The sequence below is a fragment of the Psittacula echo genome (genome assembly GCF_963264785.1).
Source record: "Psittacula echo genome assembly, chromosome: 4".
In the NCBI taxonomy this organism is placed as follows: Eukaryota; Metazoa; Chordata; class Aves; order Psittaciformes; family Psittacidae; genus Psittacula; species Psittacula echo.
Window position 1 is genome coordinate 11,734,992 of NC_137738.1, and position 26,510 is coordinate 11,761,501.

At 42.2% G+C, this 26,510-nt stretch overlaps 2 protein-coding genes across 2 annotated transcripts; one reads left to right on the forward strand and one right to left on the reverse strand.

Annotated features, from left to right (window-relative positions):
- Nucleotides 1–917: 917 nt before the first annotated feature.
- Nucleotides 918–15,728, reverse strand: LOC308220465 (uncharacterized protein; the record flags this gene model as incomplete). The annotated part of the gene is made up of 3 exons (XM_080616475.1): nucleotides 15,690–15,728; nucleotides 3,182–3,343; nucleotides 918–1,382 (listed from the first exon to the last, which is right to left on the reverse strand). Exons 2-3 carry the CDS (start codon nucleotides 3,242–3,244, stop codon nucleotides 918–920), a joined length of 528 nt encoding a protein of 175 aa, XP_080472601.1. The 5' UTR covers nucleotides 3,245–3,343; nucleotides 15,690–15,728.
- SDE2 (SDE2 telomere maintenance homolog) lies at nucleotides 15,726–25,165 on the forward strand. Its single transcript, XM_080616474.1, has 7 exons — nucleotides 15,726–15,882; nucleotides 16,940–17,057; nucleotides 19,183–19,294; nucleotides 19,825–19,994; nucleotides 20,716–20,827; nucleotides 21,443–21,851; nucleotides 24,448–25,165. Exons 1-7 carry the CDS (start codon nucleotides 15,769–15,771, stop codon nucleotides 24,661–24,663), a joined length of 1,251 nt encoding a protein of 416 aa, XP_080472600.1. The 5' UTR covers nucleotides 15,726–15,768; the 3' UTR covers nucleotides 24,664–25,165.
- Nucleotides 25,166–26,510: the final 1,345 nt, after the last annotated feature.

Consider the following 26,510-nt stretch of genomic DNA (forward strand, 5'->3'; position numbering starts at 1 on the left):
GGCTGATAAGAAAAGCAGAGAGGGACTTTTTTCAAGGGCATGAAGTGATAGGACAAGGGGGAATGGCTTTGAAATGAAAGAGGGCTGATTTAAATTATTATTGGAGAGGAATTCTTCCCTGTGAGTGTGGTGAGGCCCTGGCACAGGTTGCCCAGAGAAGCTGTGGCTTCCCCATCCTTGGTAGTGTTCAAGGCCAGGTTGGATGGGGCTTGGAGCAACCTGGTCTACTGGAAGGTGTTGTTTGGAAGGTGGGTTGGAACTAGAGGAGCTTTAGGGTTCCTTTCAACCCAAACTTTTCTATGATTCTATTATTTCCTTAGCTACATTTCAACTATAGAGCCAAATTCTGTACTCAGGGAAACTGGTGCCACCATCTTGTCTGTCATTTAGGTATAAGGAGGAGCCACATTTGATTTGCAAAGTATTTATTAGGGATGATGATGTAACACAGTTCTGTGCAGAAACATCCAAGCTACCTCCAGCAGCAGACGTAGTTCAGCTATGTGAGCAAAGCAATTTGCTCGGGGCTAACCAAACCAGTTGAGGAAAAGGGGCGTTGTTGCTGTGGGCTGGACACCCTGCTGAAATCGATGTCAGCTCCTGCGGTGCTCGGATGGATACAACAGGCTGCACTATGCAGACACACACCTCTGACCTGGCAGTGAGTTTATGAGAGATAGCTGTCGGGAAAAAAAAAAAACTACAAAGGATTTTTGCTCTGCTTACAGAAGAATTAGTGGAGTAGTTCCATCTACCGATAGCATTTTTCAAGAGAATGGGTACCTCTCTGGACAGCGGGAGAGCTCATACAACCAAGTATGAGAACTCCAAAATGCAGGCGCTGAGGCTGGCACCGGTTCCCACCATAACACGCTCATCCCACCTTGACCAGCTGGACAAGTCGATAGCCGACAGCGCTACTTCATGGCTGCCAGCAGCCGCCCGGACGTCAGCATCTCACGGCCTGCCCCTCTTCTACCTTCAACCCCGGCCACGCTCGGGAGCGCTCCGCAGCCGGTTCCCCAGGGGGGACCCTGTGAGGTGACCACCGGGGAGCTCCTCTCTGCGCCCATCACCGCCCCGGGGCTGCGGCGGGCAGCGGCACAGGAACACGGCCGGCTCAGAGGCACGGCGCCACCATTGGCGGAAGTGCGCTGGAATCCCGTGACGTGGCGTCGGGGCGGGGCGCGGGGCTGTCCCGGGGTGCCCGCTCGGGCCGTTTCCCCGCAGCTAAGGAAGCGAGGGTTGAGTGGGACTCTCCAGCTCCCCGTGAGTCCTCCGCGGCTGCCTGCCCCGCCGCTAGCGGTTCTGGCACCCTTCGGCCGCTGAGGAGGCAGGGCCAAGGCGTGCTGCCTGCCAACCGCCGGCCCCGAAACGACCCCCTAAAGAAAAACTTCCAACGTTATCAACTTTCGCCCCCTCGTTTCATCCTCGCTGATTAACGCCTTTATAAACACGCTTTTCCAGGGCTACAGGGAGAGGCCCGAGCCCGGGGCAGCACTTTCAGCCGCAAGCCAGCGCTGTTTGCGTGCCCACGGGATGCTGCAGAAAGAGCTGGCCCCACACCAACATGGCCCCAGACGTTCCTCTGTAACCGGCAGCGCTGATAAGCCTTTCCTCCCCCTCTCCGAAGGCCTTTATCTCTGCGGACCACAGCGATCTTCCAGCCTTTAGCATCTATAAGCTGCTACGAAGCAATCTAGCCTAATGAGATTCCACTGGTTTAACTGGCAATAACACAGCAAGGACAACTGCAGTGCTTCACCCTCACCCCACATAACACTACTGCTGTGAACATGTCCAGATTGCCGCGGGAAAGAAGATTAGGATGGAAAACAGCTGGTCCGGGTTGGAGCCAAATAACGCTCAAATAAGACTGGATAGAAAAGAGGTACATCCACATCAGAGGTTGTCAGAGATGTTTTTAGCACCTTGCACAGAAAGTTCACAGCTCTCATGCAGCAAAAAGAGGCAGAGTTCCACAGCTCATACTCATTGGGGCTGTCCAAGTAGTACACATTTTCCAAACTACTGCCTATCACCTTCATGTTGTTGGGAAAAGCTCATCTTGCCCAGGCATCTCTGGGCAGAGGAAGGCAGGCCTCCCTCACATCAGGTTGGATTAGTTCAATTCACTGTTACCAAGCTGAAAATAAAAATAATACATTTTCGTTGGAGCTAAGGCTTCAAGATGGAAGTCCTCCAAATAGTTCCTGATCAGCTTAATGAGTGTGTGGCACTGAACCTGCTGGTCAAAGAGCTAAGGGATCAGCCCCAGGAACATGGTTTAGTGTGTGGTGTCACTGCCCATGGCAGAGGGTTGGAACTAGATGATCTTAAGGTCCTTTCCAACCCAAACCATTCTGTTGATTCTATGATTCTGTCACAGGCTGGGTGAAAATCTACAAGCAACTACAGCAGCTTCTCCCTCTGCAACAGCAGCACAGGTTACAAGCCCCAGAATAAAACATGGCAGAGCAGATGAAGTGGGCCTGCTCTGAGGCTATCCTACCAGAGAACAAGTGAGTCTGGAGTATGGCTGGTTCTAAGCAACACTGCAGATATCTTTAAGAAACAGAAAGGCTTTCCGCCACAAGAGATAATGAATGTTTATCACCAAACTCCAAGTTGACTCTGACCAAAGAAGAAATGTTTCTTTCCAATCCCCCCACTCCCACCCCAAGGCACAAACTAGAAGACCAAAAGACTCAGTCTAGTTACAACTCAGAGAAAGGTCCTCCCCTATTACCCAGGGGTAGTTGGGGGTATTACTTATTTTATGCAAAAAGCTACTCAGACATTTTGGTGAATGAGTGTAAAAGACTAGCTTTATTTATCTACAACACTCCTTGACTCCTGCTTTCACATATCTCCTCTCAGACAAAATTCTCCCTTCCTTGTTCTCCTTCAGATCCATCTCTCTTCTCACACATCAAACCCCTGCCACTCTTTGCCCTCAAGCTCTACACCCTCACTCCAATTCCCTAGCTCAGCTCCCAGCCTGTGGCCATTTTTGTGATTTCAAGTTCCCTGTTCACCCTCCTTGATTCAATATATTTGCTTAGCTGTTTCATCTTTCTCCCCTTTCTTCATGTTCCTATCCCTGGCTTGCATCCTCTTGATTTTCATGCCAAACCATTCCCACCTTCCCCTAGTTTGTCAGCCAGTCCCAGTCCCATACCTGCTGTGTTTCCTTCTGCAGCTCCCAGGCTGGACTGCCTTTCCTAGCCAGTTCCAACTCCATCCTTGCAAGTCCAGCCCAGTGTTGCTTTATCCTCTCTCCAGTCCTGGCGAGCCTGCCACCCAGTTTCTGGCTGTGGCTGCTACGCAGTTAAAATGTCTCCTGGAAATTAAAGTAAAATGTCAGTACAAAATGCTGGCAAGTTTGTCAGCTCTCTTCCTTTTAAGATGTATTTTGGGAGAATGAAGACATTTGTAACCTTAACTTTGTATGACCAGTACATTTTGGTACAGATTTAAATGTATTCCTAAATAATCATCTACATACAAGATGAAAATACACTAGTTCCAGTGTTTTTACGAGGCAGTTACTAGGGGTAGGAATCACTGGCGCTTAGGAAGGAAAGTACCAGTCATTGAAAACCTCAGTGATTTTGTCTCTGTGTAAATAGTTTTCTATTATTCTTTGTTTTGAAGTTTTCTGTCATTGATTTGTATCCCACAGAAATTACAGCATTGTAATAGCATCTGGTGTGATGTACAGTGGTTTGATATGCTGGACTGAACCATGACACCACACACTGCACACTTCTATCATTTGATTTCTACTGCCAATATATAGGCAAAAAATACACCATCCCAAACTAGCAGCTGAATGGTGCACTTATCTTTAAAGACTGGGACCTACTGGAAATACTGATAAGAAGTTGTTTAATAGTAGTGGACACAGCTTATTCCTCTTTTTCATCTATTTTCATTTGGTCTTTTCATAATGTATGAAAACATACCTTTTACAGTTCTCTAAAAGACTTCACACATATTAGACATCATGGCCCTGCTGTTTGAAGAAAACTCTTAAACCCCCGTTTACTTTTAGGCACCTCTCAAGCTCCATGGACTTCAATGGGAGATAAATTCTCTTAAATGTACACACGTGCTAAAGTGTCTCCCTGAAGATTGGTCTCTAAGGAAAATCCCTCTGTTTAAATAATAAGGAAAGACTACTTGTGCCACATGAAAAACATCTTGGAATTCCTGGGTTCTTCAGGAAGGCTTAAAAGAAGCAGCTATTTTAAAATGCACAATTACCAGTCCTTCAAAGGTCCTTCTGATCACACTTTGAGCATCACGTGTGCAGGGGATTCAGAACAATCTATTTTAGAGACAATCTGCATTTTTCTACTGTCTCACAACCCCAGTGCAGTAAATCTGTTTTGGTTTAAGTTTCTTCCAAAAGGAATTTCAAGGACAAAGTTCTAAGAGAGTGAAAATAAGCCTACAATAGCTCAGAGGACTCCTGGATTTCACTTCACTGTTTGGATTACCACTAATTTTTAGGAAGCTTAAGGAGTTTGACCCAGCCTCTACCTTTGGGGTTCCTCTTCTGCAAAGACTTACAAGCGCTTACTTTCACTGAGTGCATGCCTGCTTTTATATAGAGACTCTTGTCTCTAATTCCCTATGTATCATCCAGGATTCTCATAATATAATCTTGTTTGTACTGCCTATTATTAACATACATGCATAGCTGGAACTCATCTCTCATCCTTCTAATGAGGTCCTGCAGAATATGAGAGAGTAAATAACATTACATTAAACCAGTCCTAATTGTTTCTTTTCCATGGGCTAGTGAGTTTCTTCTGGTGGAAGGAGTGCTACCCAGAAAACACGTAAGAACACCCTAGCATAACATCTCAAAGCTCCACTCCTATTCCTGTCTTGTTTGCTTGTTTATTCATGATAGCCTTTTAAATATGCTTAGTATTTTAATATAATTTTTATATTAAAAAAAAAAAAAGAGTCCGTCACCTTTTAAAGACTGGAAGTTAAAAATATCTTTAACTGCCTGATACACAGCTAAGAACAGTTTCAGGTCCATAAGACGCATCGTAGCTGTAACCAGTCTCCATTTTTCTTATCAGCTGTGAAGAGCTTGCACTCAACAGCTCATTTTCTTAAGGTGGAAACAGGACTTGAAATATTACACAAAAAACCAGTACTCCTATTACACTGACACTAGAAAAATCCTGAGTAGAAATAGAGGTGGCTTTTTAAACAGCTTTATTCTGTATGATACTGTGTTTTCATTTTACTTATTATGGAATAATTATATTCTCATTTGTTTTAATGTATGGGGGTGATAAAGGAAAATGACAATGAAAACAGCACTACGCATTTACAGAATTACAGACCTCTGCTTATCAGGAGAGCTTCAGCTTCTTACTGACTTCTTTAAGCTTATGCCTTTTCTTCTTCCAGGTCTCAGGACAGTGTTACACTTTTTTTCTTACACAGACACTCTTAGTTTGGAGTGCACTACAGGGTTAACTGAAACAGAACCTGAGTCCTAGCAGGAGATAGGGAATAGGGTACAACAGATAATTGTAAGGTTATTGTACAGCCTTGCCAAAGACAAGGAATTATACGAGACGACAAGGAATAGCTGTGACTTTTAGATAAAATATGATCAAATGTCATAATGTATTTTGGAGATATGCTGTGAAATTTAATTATAACAATATGTCTAAGGCATTGGGTGAAAGGACTGGTGGGCAAGTAAAAAGAAAAGGGAGTTTATTCTCGCTAACAATAAGACAAGATTTTGAAATTTACCATACCTGCTTAAGTTAGTTTGCTTTGACAGACACATTTCAAGTGGGCTTTTGCAAGATCTTATGCAGTATGGGGAAGAACAATTGTTCTGAGGAATATATCTTCCTAAAGTTACAGTACGATAGAATTATTCAACTCAGTTTAGCTCTCCTGGTTCTTCACACATGACTAAGTTATCATAACAACCTTTTCTGTCTTTTTGAGGCATTGTGTTGTACTGTGGAAGGAACTTTAGAGGCCATGGGCTTCATCCTAATGGAGACTACTGTAAAATCTTTTATTTGCAGTACTTCTGTGTCAATACATTCATTAAAGCTGCCAAGGAGAAACAACCAGCACAAGCTCTAATTGGTTCCCAAATAAGATCCCTACTACTACAGTGATTTACAGGGAGCTTCTGTTGTAGAGGAATTTCAGACCTTGATTTGCCCCAAGACTCGAACACACTAGAAAATAACCCCCTGCAGGCTTGCATTAGGGAAGGGGAAAAAAAAAAAGGCTCCCTGTTTTCCACCACCCATTAGGTTCACATTGGCCTCATTTTGCAGTGTTGTTCTTGTAAAGGATGTCTTTTTATGCACTGAGGCAGTATCTAGCCCATGCTGACACTGCCCTGAAAGGCTCTATGAGCCACTATACTTGACAGAACTAAGAGTAATATTATTTATTTCATTTCTTTGCTCAGTGGAGTAATCTCATGAGATACAAATCTCTTCTTCATGAGGGCCCTGGGGGCAGCAATCAGAGTGAAACTCAGCTATACTTCAGTACAATGCAAACAGCAGAGACCACAGTACCCAGGCTTCAACAGGGAACAGCAGAACGAAATATCAAGTATGATGCTCAGCATTGTAATTTATTTGGAACAATCTTCCGTAGACTGGTTACTTTTAAAATTAGATCTGCTTCTTCCTTGTAAAAGCACAGGAGTAAGATTGTCTTGAAATGGCATGGAGCCTCATTTGTGAACGCCAGCTGAGGAAGGGTCTCAGAAATGAAATTACTATTCTGCAGTCTGACCCTAACACAGCTGTGAAGTGTTCTGCCATATCCTATCTTTCTTAACAAGCACTCCCAATTCTCAAACCCCACTTTCTGGAGAACTAGTCTCCTGAGAGTAGAAAAGGGAAAGAGAAGATGAAGTGGCAGACAGTGTATCTTAAAGTGACAGCAAAGAACATTAATTATTTTCAGTCTTCCGAGACTACAGAGTTTTGGGGTTTGTGGGGTTTTCTGTTTGTTTGGGGGTTTTTTGCTCATTTGTTTAAATAAATGAAAGCTTCTTATTTTCCCCAGAATCCTTTGTAAGTCACACACTCTGTGGACTCTACCACATTTTTAGAACATTTTTCTTCCTTTCTCCTCCTCTTCTTCTCAAATTCACATCTCATAAGGTATCTCAATATGAAAACTGCAGTTGCTATTAAGAACAGTGCTTAATAGTAGTGCTGCTCATTAGTTCCATAGTGCTTAGAAACTTATGTAACACAATTCATATTTAAGCTCTAAATACCTAATTTGCCCTGTAGTCAGGGCAAATTAGGTATCTACAGTACCAGATGAAAATAAAAGGATTCACAGGTATTCACTACTTCTGAAAATTAGGCCTAGTATGACCTTGACTATGTCCCCATATGTGGACACCCCAAATCAGAGGCTATTTTAAAAAAAATCCTTTAAAAATGCCCAAATATGTGCTTTCACACCATAAAGACAGTGCTAGAGCCCCAGCTCAAAGTTGATGGCTCCTGAACATGCTGTAACCACACATCTCTTGTGACAGAGAAGATTGCTGGAAGCAAGGGTGCAAAAGAATTATGTGACAATAGGCAGTTCATGCTGATCAAATGCTGCCTGCCAAACCTTGCTCTCTTCATGGGCACTGCAAAGCTGCTTTCATGGGGCCCAGCTTTAAAGGAGTTCAGTGATTGGAGGTGTCCCTGCCCATGGCAGGGGGGTTGGAACTGGATGATCTTAAGGTCCTCTCCAACCCAAAGCATTCTATGATTCTTGGTGTACCAGAAGAAGTAAAAGCTCCAAATCCCTGCAGATGGGTTATAACATCAAAATCTTGTCTTTGGATTTGAATGCTGAAGAAAGTGTCAGGCAGTTGTGCTTGCAGAGACAAGCGTGATCCCCTAACAGCTCAAAACCTATGAAAACAAACAAGCAGCAGAAGGTAAGTGAGAATGCACAAATTTAGCATGTGCTAACATTGCATGATTCTGGCAAATCTTATGTTGTGTGGGGACTCCCTGTGATTTTTGCATGCTGAGTCCTGGCACTGCTACTCGAAGTGTACAAGTGGTGTTAAAATACAAGCCACAATCCAGGCAACGGAAGTGGAGAACATCAGCTGGGTTTAACACAGACTGCAGAGTATGCATCTCAAGACAGAGGCAGAAAAGCAGCACCACTTGAAACCTCAGCAACAAAGAGCTACAAGAAGGTTTCCAGCCTGTTTCCCGCGGGCTACAAAGATTTCAAGCAGAGGTCCCACGCTGGCACTCTGTCCCACATCCAATGGAGGAGCTGAGCTTATGTAGGATAAATCCCTACTGTGAGAAGGAGTAATTTATCAGGTGTTACTGAAGTTGACATTACACACTTCATTACATCTTGAAGTTACACCCTTCAGCCTAGCCCTGACCCACAATGGATAACTAACATTCCTAGGTGCCACTGTCACTTCCCACCTGCAAAAAAGCACACAGCACCCTTCTCCCTTGGGTCACTGAGGAACAAGCTGGCTGTCTGGATTTTGGTATGTGACTCAGAGGGCCTGGAAGATTGGGCATGCCACATCTACAATATTTAAGATTCTTGGTTATGAGAGCCACAAAATCACTTGTGGAGCCTTTACAGGTAAAGGGCTGCTTGCACAAACCATGCAGTGAACACACTCCAGTGCCATGCCCAGTACCTACAGATGTAAGACAGTTCCAGTGGCATGAAGGCTTCTCCAGACAAACTGTTCCTGTAACTTCCGCTATAAAAGAACAACAGGGAGGAAAAAAAACAACCAACATCTACAAGATTTTCCAACTGTGACTTTCACACACTGGCAAGACTTCTTTGTAGCCCTGCTTTGAGAAACAAGCAATGACATATTCTGACACCGACATCACTTCTAGGCCACAGTCCAAGTCAGACAGGCACACAAAGGAACAAATGCACAGCTGTATCATTGTCATGTTGCTAATATTCAAATATAACCATGTGAGGACATGATTTTTCCAGGCCTCTCATACATATGACTTAAGAAAGATCCTCTAGGGGCATAGTAGGCTGTATTACAGATTCCTCATAGATGACACATAGTTACCTCTATTTTGGAAAGGATTAGAAGAAACACTGGAGGGGAGTCCGAAATACACCAGTGACATTCCTTAAACACCATATGAACAATTTAATTTCAATTACATGGTTGTGAAAAGATGTTGTCTAAACAAAATTGTAAACCATTCTAGTATCGAGCCAACAAGAGGCCACGTGTCTGCAGTGTTATAATGTCAGTATTCTCCAACTTAAACTTACTGTATAAAACACAAAACAAACCCCAAGCATTTTCCCTAAAAAATATTTGTATTATTTCTCTTAAAGGGAAACAAATCAAAACCTGCATCCATTATTATTCATTTGTAGTTGCTCTTTAAGCTAGCAGAACATTCCCCACACAAGGAGATAAATATTACAAGAATGTTGTCTGAACGTAAGTGGGGCTATAACGAGCCAGTCAAAAGGAAGTTACGTCAAACTCAGCACCCAAAGAATGAGGCCTCTCTACACTACAGGCTGGATCCTTAAGACATTTCTCCTTCAAACCAATGAAGCTTTGAAAATTCACACTAGCTGAGCATCTGACTCATACTTTATCAAGGGCTGAATGATCAGTGGCATGATCTGCTTTAAAAAGGATTTATGAACACCAACAACTCACCACAGACTGCTAACCACATGTTACCTCACTGAGTATAACCCAAACTGAAGGTTTACCTGCTTGAGGTACTCTGCTTTACATTTCTGTCTTTTTAGACCTGCCCTGTGTGCTCTCCCTTTTGGCCTCCCTTTCTCCTTCAGTTTCTTTGTAGAATCTCCCCAGGTAAACCGAAAGCAAGCAGATGTGGGTGGGGTAATGTAATTTGGGAGCTCCTCCCAACTACTGGAAATGCAGCTTAAGTTTTAGCAATGAACATTTCCAAATCAACTTTCATCTCAGTTGAAAAACAAATAAGGATACCTGACTCTTTTCTCTTTCAGCTCATCTGAAGAAGAGCTTCTTAAGTTTAAGACGACTTGCTTTGGTCTAGGAACTTCAAATTACTGCAAACAGCATCACAATGGGATGAAAAGCTCACGTTGCAAGTATATGCAATATTCACTCTCCTGTTTCTTAAAAACTTCAAGGCAAAGGGGTCTGACAGATAATAGAGATCTCCCATGTACATAATGCACATCTGGTACCATACATTCACTCTTAGACTGGGATTTTCGCGAAGTTGCCAAACATTCAGATGACAATTAGGAAACTGGGACCCAGTCCTTACACAGAGATTAAGTAATTTAGCACAGTGTCTCTGAAAGCTATAATTAAAAGCAGTTAGTTTCATTACAGGGAGAGCAAAAGTAAAGCAGCAAAGACCTATTTTGGTATTGTTTTCCTATAAAATATCCTGTACGCTACAAGCCACGCATTCACTGCTCTCCAGCTGGATTCAGTTACAATTAATCAGAACAGACCAAATCTAAGCATTAAGGCTAGCAAATCAGAGGAAACACAAGGTTAAGGAAATCCTGGAATCTGAAGTAAAAGTTTCTACAATATTACCTGGGTGTCTAATCAGCCAATTCATTTCAAATTATTGCTGCCAAATTTAAACTTCTTTTTTAGCAAGACAAACAAGTCTGACTGTGCTGCTGATGCTAATGACCAAACAAAAAGGGACCTTGGTTTCTCAGGTTCATTACATACATACTGCAGAGTTCCTTCTTGAAAGGACTCACAGTTTAAACACCCTTGCATAGGATGGAGCCAAAGACATTGAGCACAACAAAGAGACTAATGTGAGGGTAAAACCAGTTTTACAGCTATCTTTAAATCTTGATTACATCTAAGTATCTGCACTATTACCAACTGTGGGCTATAAGAAGAGTTAAATACAGTTATTCACCACAGACTTGTTAGGAGATTGAGATCTGGGCATCCACTTAGAGACAATAAGTATATTTAACAGTAGCTATTGTATTAATACAAGGGTAATAGAAGTAACACAACATTTGTATCTCTCCCCCCCTTGCTCTCAACCCAGTATCAGGTATCTTAACACACTGTCTGTACCCATTGTGCTGATGACACAGAAACTGAAGCAGATGCCTATTGACATTTGGCAGGAAGCTGCACTTGCAAATATCAACTTAGATTCATTATGGTTAATTACATTTTTGTCACACAGTATGATGTCATGGTATCTGAAGTAAAAAATGTTCCCTCATATCATATAGCATCTTCATTATTGTCCTAAGAACACGCATACAAAGGTTTCTTTTCATCCTGTCCTGATCACCCATGCAAATATAATATGAAAGCGTGTAACCTATTGAAGTCTTGCAGATATATTATCTGGAACTTGTGCTTTGGGATACCATTAAAATGTATATGAAAATAGATCCGGATGAGCCAGTCTCCATGCATAGGATAGTACGTGACCAATTGACTGGCAGACGGGAAACTCACTCCTAAAAGAAATGTTTTCAAATTCTTGAAGTGACCTCAGTGGACAAAATTTACCTTGGTTAGTGTGTGTACACTTAAGACTATGGTAAAAGGAACAGACATCTGTTTCATATTTTAAGTGGGATCTTTCATCCTTTCTCTCACCTGTGTCTAGGAACATTTTCAGAAGTGAGAATCATTGAATTCTTATCAGAGCAACTTTTGACCCATCTTTTGTTAATCTGGGTACCTTGTGAACAACTGGTTTTGTATTCTTCACTCCCACAGGCATCTTTCATGTGCAGATTAGAAGTCAAGGGCCAGTAAGTAACTCACAGATCTTTCAGCAGAGTCTTGCATAATGTGATCTTGGTCTTGACCACAGTTATTAAGCACTACAAAGCACTGCTACTACTATTAAAACAGAATATACTGGAGGAAACAGTAAGTGTGAATGAATGAATAGCTGCATTATGACAGTTTCACATCTGCTGGTTCTAGATAAAGGTATTGAAAAAATTGTGTTTTATGTAGATTTTAAGCAGGAAATAGTCTCATCTACCACACTGCATACCATAAGCACACCAAGTAACTCAGGGATCACAAGCATGGGTATCAGAATGAAATAAGAAAAGGATGGGTAGTCTCATCTCTTAAATTATGTCAAGATAGTAGGGAATTCTAAATTCTAATCTTGGTCCTTCCACTGACTTAAGAAAGTAATATAACCAGTTTGCCTGAGTGTCACTATTTAAAAGTCAGAGTACTTACTTATCCCAGAAGGATACTGTCAGGTTTAATTAATTATGTCTGTAAACCTTTCTAAATGAAAAGTGGCAAGCACGATTTATTAACTAAGTCTAAAACACCACTACAGAATTAGAGGTTCAGAATTGTTTTATCAGGAGAATAACATTCCTAATAAAATACATTTCAGATGGGAAATTATAACAAGAGCCTTTTTGACTTAATTTTTTTCTGAGGAGCAAGGCAATGCACTTTTGATGGGTTCTAGGAATAGAAGTGTAATCAAGAACAAGAGATACAGGAACGCTTGCCTACTGACATTAACATGGCACCAGCTAAACGGCATTGAATAAATCATGAGAATGGAGACTATATGCTCAGCACTGCTGTAGGAACAAGCTGGAAGAAAACTACTCCACTGCCTATTAGATGTCACTTGCTTGTAGCTTGACTACACATAAGGATCTGCGCAGGTCACCTAGATAGAGCCACCCAGAAACGGAGGGAGTATGGCATTAGTAGCCCAAAAATACCTGTAAAGTGGCAATGCATGATCTACAAAAGGCCTGATTTATGTCAGTAGGACTCCACTGCTGTCAGCTCTTATGCTCACAGGTGTATCACAGCTCTAGCATGTACCTGCAGGCAGAATCCAGGTGTCAGAGTTATGAATGACAGGCAGCTGTCATTGACACACATCTCCCAGGGTGCATTAGGCTCTCTATTTTGGTCCTCTTTTCCCTTCGACTAAGCTGTGTTAGCTAAGGTACTCCTCACTGGGAATTTCTAATTCAGCTGGTGCTCATTAGAGCTAGGAATTCATCACCACACATAAAATAGTTCAAAACCTTCAGAAAGGATGTGGATCAAATGACCAGTGAATTAACACCCATTCAGCACATCCACTGGACAATCCTGTGGCCCAACTCCTTCCCGAACAACTCCACCTATTTGGCCAGTACTTGCAAGTTCCACACCCTCACAGCCAATAGCAGGAGCTTCAGAGGAGGAAATGAATCATGCCTCTGGAATGCAACTGAAATCCCACAGATGTAAGAAAATACTTATTCATCTGCATAGGTACATATGCATACCTCATATATTGCCAGTTACATTTCAATCAGATACTGCATATGAATAAAAATACTCCGGATCTAATGGAATTTAACATTAGGTGGCATTCCACAGATATGGCACGTGATCTATAAATGAAACAAGCAGCACCACGTGATTTAAAATACAACACTAACTGAATTTGGGCCCGATGCAGCACAAAATAACCACAGCTTTTCCAGGCTACATAGGCATCAGGTTTGAATAGTCACACTGTGGCAGCATGACACATAATTCAGAAATACTAAGTTGTTATAGAAAGTAAAGACAGTAAGGGATTGTCCGGAGTGGGTCAGACTGCTTTATGAAAATATTTTAGCTAAAATGAACACAGTGCAAGAAAGGGTGAACCAAGTTTGATTTGTGAGTTGGCCAAAACAAACCCTTGGGGAAATCCCCTTAATTAAATTGTTACTAATTTGTTTATGTTTGCAGGCGAGGTCCCCACTTCCAAGTCAAATCACTTCCCCACCTCTTTGTTTCCCATCATCCTCTTTTTTTTACCACATTGACTTAAGATGACCAGGCACCAGAGCTACCTATCCGTGCTCACACAGGCCTTGCCAAGCAGCAGGGCTCTCTGCAAGCAAAAAGGGTGGGACTTTCTGAACAGCCAAGCAGCTCACACACAATCCCCATTCTTTTAAAGCAGTGCTGATTCTTAACACCTGAGTTTAGCTGCAGGCTTCGGCACAATCTTACTTGCGAACAGGGGATTTTCAGGGTGCTAGGTGCCCTCCTGGCCAGGGGACCCTCTCTTGGGTAAGGACAGAGCTGAAGTGGGTAGATTATGTCAGAAGTGATAATCCTTGCCCAAGCTGCTACTAAAGAAACAGGCACTGAAGGTAATGTCATTATTTGGAAATAAGGTGAGAGGTGCATCACACTGCAGAATCACAGAATAGTTTGGGTTGGAAGGGACCTTCAAAGCTCATCCAGTCCAACCCCCTGCAATGAGCAGAGACATCTTCAATTAGATCAAGTTGCAGATGGCAGGGCAGCCCACCTAGGTCTTCACTAGTGCTTGCAACAGTCTCCACAAGAGCGATCTACCTTCAAATATCCTCTAGCAGGATGGTTATGTTGAAGACATGGAGGAGACTTGAAGCCACCATAAGAACACAATAATGACACTACCTGGATTGCCATCTCACACCTCGGTGTGTGTCCTTTCCTAGAGAGGTAGAGGCATGCATTTTCTTCTAACCAAATCTCCAGGCTCCTGCTTACTTGGTAGTCCCTGCATATTGTGAAGAGCTGAGTGTTGCCTCCTGCTCCAACTCAACTTTCACCCTCATTTACAAACATCTGTGACTGTGTAACCAAATCTGCCCCAAATATCAGCATCTGGGGCCTCTCCCCACCCATATGCTAAAATGCACATAGGAATATGCAGGACAAAGAAGCCAGAGTCCATCATCCAGCAAGTCCTTACATGAAATTTGTACCATATGTGATGGGACAATTAAGAGCTGCACATTTCCATCGCATTTCTTACACCTGCAATGCTTTGCAATAGCAGTACTGCCCCTTCCCAGCTGCATGAGTATTTCCATTGAGCCACGGTCCATTTTGCTCACTGTTACACATTTGCAGAGTGAACATTACAGGCTGTAAAAAGCCTTTACACCCTGGTAGGCTGCACATGGCTGTCTGAATTAGAACAATGAGGCTCTCTCATGGAGAAAAGGAAACTGCTTCCTGGGATGGCTTCTTACATCATGCTGGGTGACAGGGACATTTCTCTGAGCATCACACTGTGGACAAACAGTGCTCAGGGCCATTTCCTAAGATACCAGGACACCATGTGTAAGACTATGGTATAATCAGAGTTATCCTGTGGGATCCTAGGCAAAAGTTGCACCAGCATTTCAATTCCCAAAGAATGCCTGATAAATAAACCTGGATTCTCATTTAACTGTATGTGTCTAAAAAATGATAAATTGAAACTCTAAAAGGACTGAAACATCAGACTGATTCCAAAGTTTAAAACGTAAGAACAAGAATTAAAAAAAAAAAAAAAAAGCTGGTGTAAAAATGATAAATGGGGTCCCTAAAAGGACTGAAACGTCAGACTGACCTAGAAATAGCAGAAATACAGCTTGCCTTACGTGCAGTGTGAGCCTCCAGCACTTAAAAAACCAACCAAACAAAAGCACCACCAAAAACCAACGAAAACACACCAAAACCCCACAGAAATCTTTACAACTCTCAATTCAGCTCAGGGCCATTAAGCAGCCCGGTTAAAGCACCAGAGAAAAGAGGCCGGTACCTTACTGGCCCACCGAGCCTCAGGAACGCGAGGCCAGAGCCGAGCATTTACCTCAGCGTTCCCGCCTTAGCCCCTCCTACCGGTATGGGCCTGCGTCACTGAGCGCAGACGCGGCGGAGACGCGGCAGCAATGGCGGCGCTGGTGCGGGATCCGTTGGCTTCGCGGGCGCGGCTGTGGCCGCTGCCCCCACCCGGCGGAGACTGCTCGGTGCGCAGCCTTCTCCGCCACCGCGCTCGGGAGCTGGTGAGTGAGTGAGGGGGGAGCGGCGTTCCCTCAGGCCTCGATGGTGGGGGTGGGAATGGGGAGGGGAGGGTGGTGAGAGGCCTCGGTCACCGGCTGCTCGCCACCGGGCACTGTGAGATTTGGCTGGCGGCGGTGACGGTTCGCAGTGCGGTGGGTACGCTGCTTCTGGTGGCTGTCTCTCAGCAGAGCGGGAGGGTTTGCTGTAACAGTGCTGTGGTCGCTTATATCGATAGTATATGTGTATAAAATATATCAATCTTAAGTTCTTTGCAGTTCAGAAAATGTGGGATTTGTTTGTTTTTAATACAGAGTGTTTGAACACTTAGTGTACGTTTTCCCAAAGCACAGCTTTTAGAATCATAGACCAGCAAGCTTGTAGAAGACCTTCAAGCCCATCCAACTGTTCCCCAGCACCGTCAAGGCCACCACTAACCCATGTCACTGAGGGCCTCGTCTGCACAGTTTGTGAACACTTCCAGGGACAGTGACTCCACCACTGCCTGGGCAGCCTGTTCCAATGCCTGAGCACCCTTTGAGGAAGGAATTGTTCCCAATATCCAGTCTAAAAACCTCCCCTGGTGCAGCCTGAGGCTGTTTCCTCTTGTCCTGTCACTTGTTCCTTGGGAGCAGAGACCAGCCCCCACCTCACTCCACTCTCAGGTAGTTGTAGAGAGTGATAAGGTCACCCCTGAGCCTTTTCTTCTCCAGACTAAACCCCCCCAGGTCCCTCAGCCTTTGCTTGTGAGACTGGTGCTCCAGGTCTTTCATCAGCTCTGTTGCCCTTCTCTGAACCTGCTCCAGCACCCCAATGTCTCTCTTGTAGCGAAGGGTTCCCCGTTCATGTCTACAATCAGCTGATTTAGACTGTGCTTAATTCTTCAGTAAACAGGAATGAAAACAAGCACCATAGAGGATATTTATGCTTTTAAGATCATCTGATTTTTCCTTCCCCTCGGTCCTTGTAGGAAGGAAGGAAACAAACATTACTCCTTAATGAATTTCTTTGTAAGAATGTTTGATTTCAGCCATAATGTGACTCAATTTTGTTATTTTTTAGAACATTCCTGAAGAAAGCTTGTATGTGAAATGTAATGGACGGCTGGCGAGTGATGAGGATGTGTTGCAAAATGGAGCCATTTATAGTCTGGAACCAAGGCTTTGTGGTGGCAAAGGAGGTTCGTTGCTTAACTGCTTGTTATCTATTAGATTCTAAGGTTGGAAAACTTCTTATACTGTAGTCTATGCTGATAGCAGCAGTCCTGATATATTAGATCTCTTGCAATGTGGATGAATGTGATAATGTCTCTGAGCTGAAACCAAAGTCTGCATGCAAAGCTGAGAATTGAGTAGCTGGCATAGCTCTTGTTTGCATCCCTGGTGAGCTTAGTTCTATTAGTAGACATCTGTAAAGTGCATTAGAGTGACTTCAGAGTTGAAATTGTGCTTGAAAGTACCTGGCTTCTTAGGCTCCTAAGTTTTATTTGTGGTCACGTAGGACAAGTATTCTTAGGTATGAATAGTCTGTGATTTGAGTATATGACCTAATTGTCTTCTCTTATTTGGAAAAAAAGCCCCATATAAATTCCAAGCACTCTGTAGCCTAAGAACTAAAGAATTCAATCTAAGCTAGGCTCCTTATATTGATAAAATATTTAAACCGTGTTACGGAGGATGTACATCAATCGTATAAAGCAATACAGCCGCTGGCAATGTGGGCATTCCCCACAATGGAATATGATGGGTGAAGCAAGTTTAGCAAAGTATTTGAGTGTAATTGGAGTCATGTTTATTTTTTGAATCCAGTTCTCAGAATTCTCCAGCTGTTGCACTGTGCTGAATACCTGTGCAGCCTTGCATCAGACTGCAGCTCAGCTTACTTTGCTGCCTTCAGTTTTGGATAGAACTGGAAATAAATGTTGTTGCTATAGCTTAGGAGGTGGTGTGGTTTTGTTAAGTGCCCTAAAACTGGTGCATAATGGTAGAGGTTCATAATACAAGATGCTTCTTCCTCACCTGTTGTCCCTCAGCTTCAGTTATCCTGGGATAACAGACGACAGAATGCAACATAGGATGTGCATTCTGTGATTCACTCTTGTGTTACTGATGTGCCACTGGGGTCAGTTTGAAATTGTTCTTTAACAATTTTGTTTGCTTTCTAAAAGGTTCCTTTTGTTTTCACTTTGTAACTTAAAAGCCTGATAAAACCAGGCAAACAAAACCAGGTCAGAACTATTTGGACTTGTTGTATGATCTCAGCAGAGTACAGATTATGCAGGCTTAGAAGTGAACTGAGTATTTTATTATCATCTGTGACCTTAGTTGATTTTTGGGAACACAGCTGGCTAGGTGTAGCAGCTAGGTCCACATTCTTCAGAATGTAAAATTCAATAGTATGTTTCATGAGCTACAAAAATTCTCCTCACTAATGACAGGCGTTAGCTTTATTAGCTGAACACAAAGCTTTTTCTGCCTCCTGATACAGTAGGCTGTTTGGATTGGTGACTGTAATACTCGTTAAAAGTACTTGTGGGGCACTAAAAAGTATAGATTTCTTCATCTTTTTGTTAAAAAACAGTGCTTGGCACTTCCAAATTGCTGGCTGGATTATATTAGTATTGATCCACAGTGTGTTTCTTTGAGGTAGTTAAACAAGTGTCTTTCTCCAGCTGAAGACAACATAAGGTGGGATCAAGTGAGAGAAATCAGCTGCCTATGAGTAATTAGTGGCTGAGGAGTGTATATAAATCTATTTTGGAGGCTTTCCAACATAATATTGTACATCATGATCACCTTGATGAAGTGGTTAAGGCTGTCTTCTAAAAAAGTTATTTTATCTTTTTTTAGATTTTCAAAAGGTGGTGTAAGGGTGTAAGTTTGGTGGAGTCTGAAGGGGCTTAAGGGGGAGGTATATCCTGGCAAAATGTTATCTTGAGACAAAAAAGGTTTCAAAACATTTTGCTGGGGGGGGGGTGGGGTGTGTGTGTCCAGAAATAGGCTTTCATGTTAGAAGTGCTGCACAGGTTCTAATAAATCTGGGGTCCATCTTTTGCGATACCAGGAGTACAAAACTGAGATGAGTGGTAAATGCTGGGTAACTTTTCCTTCCACTTAGTCTTTCAGCATTTCACCCAATGACAGGTCTCTGACATGTTGCAACTTTCAACCTACCCTTTATTTCAGTTGCATTGAGGGAGAGAAGGGTGTTGAATTCACTGTGTTCTTTATCCATAATTAACTCTTTTGTTGTGTAATAGCTCATCTCCATTTCTTTCTGCTTAGCTAATTCCTGATGTCTCTTAGGGTTTGGGTCTATGCTGCGAGCACTTGGTGCTCAGATTGAGAAGACAACAAACAGAGAGGCTTGTCGAGATCTCAGTGGAAGGAGACTTCGAGATGTCAACCATGAGAAAGCGTAAGGCATTTTCTTAGGGGCTAGAACTATAAAATAAACTGGCCATGTAGCTCACTTAACAGGAGCTTAAATGAGAGCCTGTTTTAGAAATGACGTTTTATTTTGAATAATACAGAAGAGCAAAAGTGAGATCTTAAGCATAAATGGCCTGGAAGCCAACAGGATTCTTTGACTATAATTATATTAGTGCAGAGTAGGAGTGGCTGTACTGTAGCCTGCTTCTGAGAGGCTGATGTGCACCTCTGAGATTCTCATCTGGAATTCTCACAGTTCTCTCGGAAGCTGCAGACTGTGGTATTGGGAATATGTGACCTTACTGCTGTTTCTAGCTTCCAAAATAAACTTCAGTCTCTTCTCTGTGGCAGAATCTCTATATATTTCTTCAGTAACTCCCCTGGGTGCTGTTAGTTGTCTTTTCCCATTGTTTCCCATCCTAGCAGGTGGTAGAAGCATTCAGTAATTGCCAAGCAACAAACTGACACTACATTAAATGCTGGAAACACTCATTTTCATGGTTCTGTCATCTGCAGGATGGCTGAATGGGTAAAGCAGCAAGCAGAACGGGAAGCAGAGAAGGAGCAGAGGCGCTTGGAAAGACTGCAGCGGAAACTTGCCGAGCCAAAGCACTTTTTCACCAACCCAGACTACCAGCAGCAGTGTCATGAAATGGCTGAGAGACTGGAAGATTCAGTCCTTAAAGGTATTATAGTTTAACCTCACTTCCTCTCCTCAAAAATTAAAGCAAAGTAAAAGTCCCTACAGCCTCACTCCAGTATGAAAATGGAAAATAAACCCTAATTCTGACAGTAACTCTTTCAATTGAATGAAATTTTCAATTCCAGTAAAATTTGTTGGACTTGATTTTTTTCCCTTTTGTCTGCTGGTTCTCTTATTGAACAGCATAACACACATACAAGTGATGCTTTGTCTTGCTGTGCTATGGTGTTATCTCACTATTTATTATTTGCTTTTAAGCAAAATTCTGTAAGTATTGCTAGTTCAGGTATAAGAATCCTGCAGTCATTTTTAGTGACATGGTAAAATATAAATGGGTCTTATGTAAGAACTAGAAATAGAATCCAACTAGAAAATACCTTATTTCTTTTACTGTTCTTTGTAGTTACTTTATTTATCCATGGATTGTTCCCTTGCTGGCAGCTTGATAGTGAAACTTGAGGCTGAATGGGATGTAGAACCTGAGAGTTCAGCTGAGGACTCCAAGTTGAATTCACTCTTTGCCTTAGTATAGCCATGTAGAAAAGCTTTTGCTGCTACTGAGTCTTGAATCTTTGAGTGCTTCACATGTGCATCAATAGCAGTTATTTTCAGTTAGTGTTTTAAATTGCATCTGAAATGGAAAGTAGAATTCGTAAGATATGAATTGTGTACTGATGAAGTAGACTTTTAATTCTGTTTTGAAGGATTGCAGGCCTCTTCAAGCAAAATGGTGTCACCAGAGAGCAGCGGCATTCGGAAGCGTCCAGGTGAATCTGCAAAGAATGGAACCAAACCTCGAAAAAGAAAGTGTTTTTGGTAAGCATTATGCCTTGTTTTCATACTCCAATATTAAGCCTTGAACAGGATGAAAGGTTAGGTACATACAAATGAGCAATGTCTTAGATGTAGACTTCAACAGGAATAGGGAAATTGAATTGATTAAATTGGAGAACTCAAAGTAAACGTTTCTGTGTTCATACAGTTCTGTCCCAGCTGGAGCAGGCAAACTTTATTTGAACTAAACCCTTCTAATACGGTTATATTCTGCTCCTTTCCATTGTCCTTTTTTCATTAATGAATTAAATTTACAATGAACTGAAAAAAAATTTATTTTTTTTATTCCTGGCATCTTTCACCTAATGTAACATGCAAGAGAAGTCTTAGTGATTCCAGTGTTTCAAGTAGCAATAGGTAGCACATATTTCTGTATTGGGAATGCTGTAAAAAAATACCTGGTTTTTGGGGTATCTTGGGTCCTGTTCAGTATTAACAGCTCTTCCATTTACTAAACTATCCTAACTAGAGTAGTTCACAAGATCTCTCTGAAGCGAGGTTTGGGAAGAGAAATGTGACAATAAAAATAATTATTTTGTTTTAAAGGAAAAGGTTAAAATAGATGAACATTAATGTGTAACATACTGTTTGTGCCAGGCTGGGGTTGGAAGGACTGGATGACTGTGACAGTTTGGACTCCGAGGATGACAGTCAAGATGATTCTCCTCATGCATCTGATGCAAGTTTTCCATCAGGCAGCAGATGTAATGAAAATGCTGGAAATTCAAGTGCATGTTCAAGCAGCTCTGTGGAGCTGGCAGAGGATAGTCCAGCTACCGGTGCAACTGAGAAGCCTCTGGAGCAGCCAGAATGTAGTGGAAGAGATCTGCAAGGAGAGACAAGCACAAGTGGGCAACCTGAAATTCCAGCTGAAGGAAATAGTACAATGGCAAAGCCCCTGAAGGAAGAGGCCCAAGAAAAGAATGAAGTAGCCCAAGCTCCAAAGGAAGAGGAGCAAGAAAGTGTTTCTCCGAAGGCACAGGAAACAAACCAGTTACAGAGCACAGTAAGTATGAAGCAGTACAAAATGTGTCATGTATTTTTCTTCGGCTGCTTTTATTCAATCACTTTGCCCTTTGTGGATGACATAAAAGGGGAGGGGATTTGTATCTATGACTTCAGTGCATTAGATGCGTGTGCTTGAGTGACCATAGTTTCCCTAAGAAGTTAATGGAATCCCCAAAGTTTGCTTCAGAGCACAAAAAAATCCCAAAGTTTAAAGGAAAACCATCTTAACTGAAGATGCATCCTACAGCTTAGGACAAGGGAATGTAGCAAGTTAATGGAAACTGCAGCCAAAGAACGTTTTTCATTGACAGCGTCTCCATAGAGAAAGTTGAATTGTAGGATGGTAGCATTGTCTTGAGAGATGCTAAGTAGGATGGGTCAAGAAAGAATGTTATAAGATTAAGATTTTAATAGTCTAGAGTTTCTACTAAGATGCAGTTGCCCTTGGTTGTCTAGTATTGTCTTTCCTGAGATCCATGTTTCTCTTGCCGGTGTTTTAGTTTTGTTTTTGGTTTTTCTTCTTTTACATAAATAGTTACACTCTGGATCCAAAATTCTTCATGGGTGGGAAAAAGGAACGTAAAACCCTTCTGTAGAATGAAAAGCTCTTATAAATACTTTCTGCACGTTACCAAACACTGTCCAATTTGGCTAATCTTATTTATAACATAATTTGACTTTAATGTTTGTAGTTGACCTCAGTGTTTAAATTAGAAGTTGTTCTAAGTAGACATCCCCTAAACCAATTGGCTGATCAATCTTTCTTAGTTTTTAGTATAAAAAGACTTGAGTCTAGTTCATAGAGAACCATGGTGGTCTTGTGCCAGCTTCAGTTCTTTGTTGACCATTGAAGGTCTGGAAGCAGCAGCTCCTTCACTAAAGAGACAGGATTAGTGTAAATGATGGCGACAGAGGGTGGTAGAAGAGGGGTGTTAAAATGGATCATCTACTATATCTGTGTTGGAAGCAGGTCTGTAGTGTTGCCATACCAGTATTTGCGCTGGCAATCTGGGTTGGTGTCACAGCCCTCAGGCACGTCAGGAGAAGGGCTGACCATAAAGTTCCTTCTCTGGAACAGGAACATCTTTCTCTGACAGGAGGATGGCTGGGATTCTTTTGCTGAAGAGGCTTTGGATCAGTCTTCCAGCCAAGAGAGACTGTGGCTTTTCCCACTGAACTGATGAAAGCCCAACTAATATTTGGTAGTAAAAGATGTCCATACTTGTACTTTGTTGCTCCTTACATGATATTACTATTAAACGTTTTTAGGGGCAGTGAATCTAGACTTATTCTAGCAGTAAAACAAAATGTGGCTTCATTTTTCGGGCTAAGGAGTTGCTTGGATTCAAGCCTACCATCAGCTACCACTGCCAACGGCTGATTTCTGAAAAGTGGAAGCTTAATACAGTTAAATGGGAAAACAACCAAGGATGTAATGAGATAAATTAGAACTTTGTCATCTACTGTACCTATTAGAGCTGGCAAATTTTAAACAGGATGTTTACCATTCTTCACTGTTTACCTTTTGCTCAGTATTTGTGAGACTCTATTCCTAGAACAGGAAACTCCACCAATGCTGTGGCAGATTGCTATTGCAGGTGGAAATACTTTTATAATAGCCCTGGATGGATATTTTTTTTCAAGTAGGATGAGAATAATGAAGCAACCAGTCTCTCTTTGTATGCTTAGCAGGACAAAGGTTCTAATTCTGCTAGGGCTAATTGTTTTTGCTGAGTGCATAATGGAGTGGTCCTATTCCCACTGCTGGCATTACGTTGTCTGAGGTCTCTTTGATAACTCCATCATGATACGTACTGTAAAACTAATACACGCTTTTAAGTATCTAGTGAAATAGGCATGGATTTTTGTGACCTTTTTAGAGTGTTTGTGCTTCGTGTTTCCCAGCATTTGAATTATCCAGTCTTTGTCCATGTTCTTTTGTGAACAAGGCCCTAGGCTTGGACTAGACAATTTGTAGAGGTCCCTTTAACCCTCGATTACTCTGCAAATATACTAATTGCCTTTTAAGATGTAATTTTAATCCATTTTCTTGTGGCAGGATGAGATTTGAAGTTCAGAACTTGCTTTTTGATTAATCTTACTAAAAAGAGGGTGGGTTTATATATATTTCTATAATTACAGTGTAACTGCACTAGAAATAACTGTTCATCCTCCTTCCTGCTCTTGCTGGGGTATATTGGTTATATTCAGTGTTGGGCTCAGAAGGGGCTGTTGGCTTTGCCATGTCTGTGGAAGCCAAGGGTAAGATACTGAAGTGCTAGGTGAGATGGTGGGCTGGTTTAATTCATGTTTTTGGGGAGTACTTCTATAGCTCTTACAGTTACTTATTGCTGGCTAGCTTCAGTTACTACAGTGATGCAGTAATATTTTGCCTGGGTAGTGTAAGTACCTCTAATAATATGCAGCATGATACACATTGAGACATTGCTCAACTATAGTAAGTAATTAGGAGGTTGAGACAATCCTAATTGAAGGTCTTCTATAAAATGAAGCATTCTGTCTGTGCTAATTCTTCCCCAGACCAATCAGGAAGATAACAATAATAGTCTGATGGGATGTTTTTCTCTTTGCAGGAGGTGGAACCGATCGACCTGATGGTGTTCAACTCTGCTGCTGAAATGGAAGCTCTGGGTTTAGACAAACTGAAGATGGGATTGATGTCTTTAGGACTGAAATGTGGAGGCACATTAAAGGAAAGAGCAGCAAGGCTGTTTTCAGTGCGAGGTCTGTCTAGAGACCAGATCGATCCTGCCTTATTTGCAAAGCCCTCCAAAGGGAAAAAAAAGTGATTTTTTTCAATTTTCTATCCATGTGTTTTTTTGTTTTTTCTTATTCTATTGAAATTCTGTATGGCCACATGTAATTCTTTGGCATCCCTGGATAGCTTTGGTTTCTATTGTCAGTGAAGTTTGAGTAATGTGAGTCGCTAGATAGGGAGTTACTCATGCATTCAATATGTTCAGTATTAAGGGAGTGAAACCTCTGTCTTTTGATCAGCTTTGCAAATGGTTGTAACACGTCTTAATGCATCAGGTAAAACAAACTCTCTGTATATAGACAGAAATAGCCTTTGTGTTTTCTGGAAAATGGTTTTATGGCACTGTCATCACCTATTTTAAGAAAAATAGCAATCCTTTCTTAGCTTTATATTGAATCACCTTTAATGTGAATTGCAGTTAGCACAGATACAACTGTCAAATGAGAAATATTGAACTTACGATCTAGGTTTAAAAGCTGAAGTTTCTTTGAATAAAACCAACATTTTTCTATGGATGAGGTCAGTATAAATAACTGTGCTTTTCTGTAGGATGTCAGGCGTGATGTAAATTCTTAATATGTGTAAATATTTCTTTTAGAAGAAGTTTAAATAAGGGTATTTACTTATTTTGCTCTGGAAAAGCATCTGAGTGAGGTAAAAGAGAATCACATCCTTAAGGAATTAAAAAGAGTAATGTACACTGGCTGGCTGCTGAAGGTGAGTGGGATACAGAGTGATCATCTGAAGCTGAATGGGAAATACAGGATGTGGTTTTTCGTTCCTTTGCTATCTTAAAACCAATGGAATAGACTTCGAAAGACTAAAAGCACCACCACTGCAATCATTTATCCTAGAGCAGTATCTTCTCCCCAGCACTGGGAGCCTTTGGTGCAGTGGTGAGGGCCCCTTATGGGCGCAGCTGCCACAGCAATGGTTTGAGAGGCTTTATAGTGTTGAGTTCAGTGCTTCAGATCTCACATTTGCCACTGTATGCTGGAGAATGTTGTGTTTAGGATCTGCTCTCAGATTGTCTTGTAGAGACACTTGAAAAATTAAAGCTTCTCTCTCCTGTTCTGATGTCACACCATCCGTTTGGCTCATCAGGTTTTGAAGTGCAGTACTGGCAGAAAATGGGCTTCAAATGCTGAGAAATCAGTTCACTCCTGTAGTATTGGATGTTTCTGACATGAGCCGTTTGTATCTGATGCTTCAGTTAGTTTTGCAGTCTTACAGCCTCTCTCTTCAGAAGTCATTTTGTTGATGTGTGGAAGTTTTGGATTGAGAGAGGGTGTTAGAGCTCAAGGATTTATTCCTGATGAACTTCACAAGCAAGCTGCTAAACAGTTGGGTTGGTGCAGCTGCTCTGAAATGCTGGTTAACCTCACAGTTCATCCTGCACCAGCATGGCTTTCCAGGCAGGCTGTGTTATACAGTGACATTGGAAGGCTGAATGCCCTGCAGGTTTGTGTGTGATACAGTCACAGAATGATTTGTGTTGGAAAGGACCTTAAAGTTCATCTAGTTCTAACCCCCTGCCACGGGCAGGGACACCTTCCACTAGACCAGGTTGCTCCAAGCCCCGTCCAACTTGGCCTTGAACACGGTCAGGGATGGGGCAGCCACAGCTTCTCTGGGCACCCTGGGCCAGCACCTCAGCACCCTCACAGGGAAGAATTTCTGCCTAAGAGCTCATTCCAATCTCCCCTCTGTCAGGTCAAACCCATTCCTCCTTGTCCTGTCCCTACAGGCCTTTGTCAGAAGCCCCTCTCCAGGTTTCTTGTAGCACCTTTAGGCACTGGAGCTGCTCTTAAGGTCTCCCTGGAGCCTTCTCTTCTCCAGGCTGAACCCTCCCAGCTCTCAGCCTGTCTCCACAGCAGA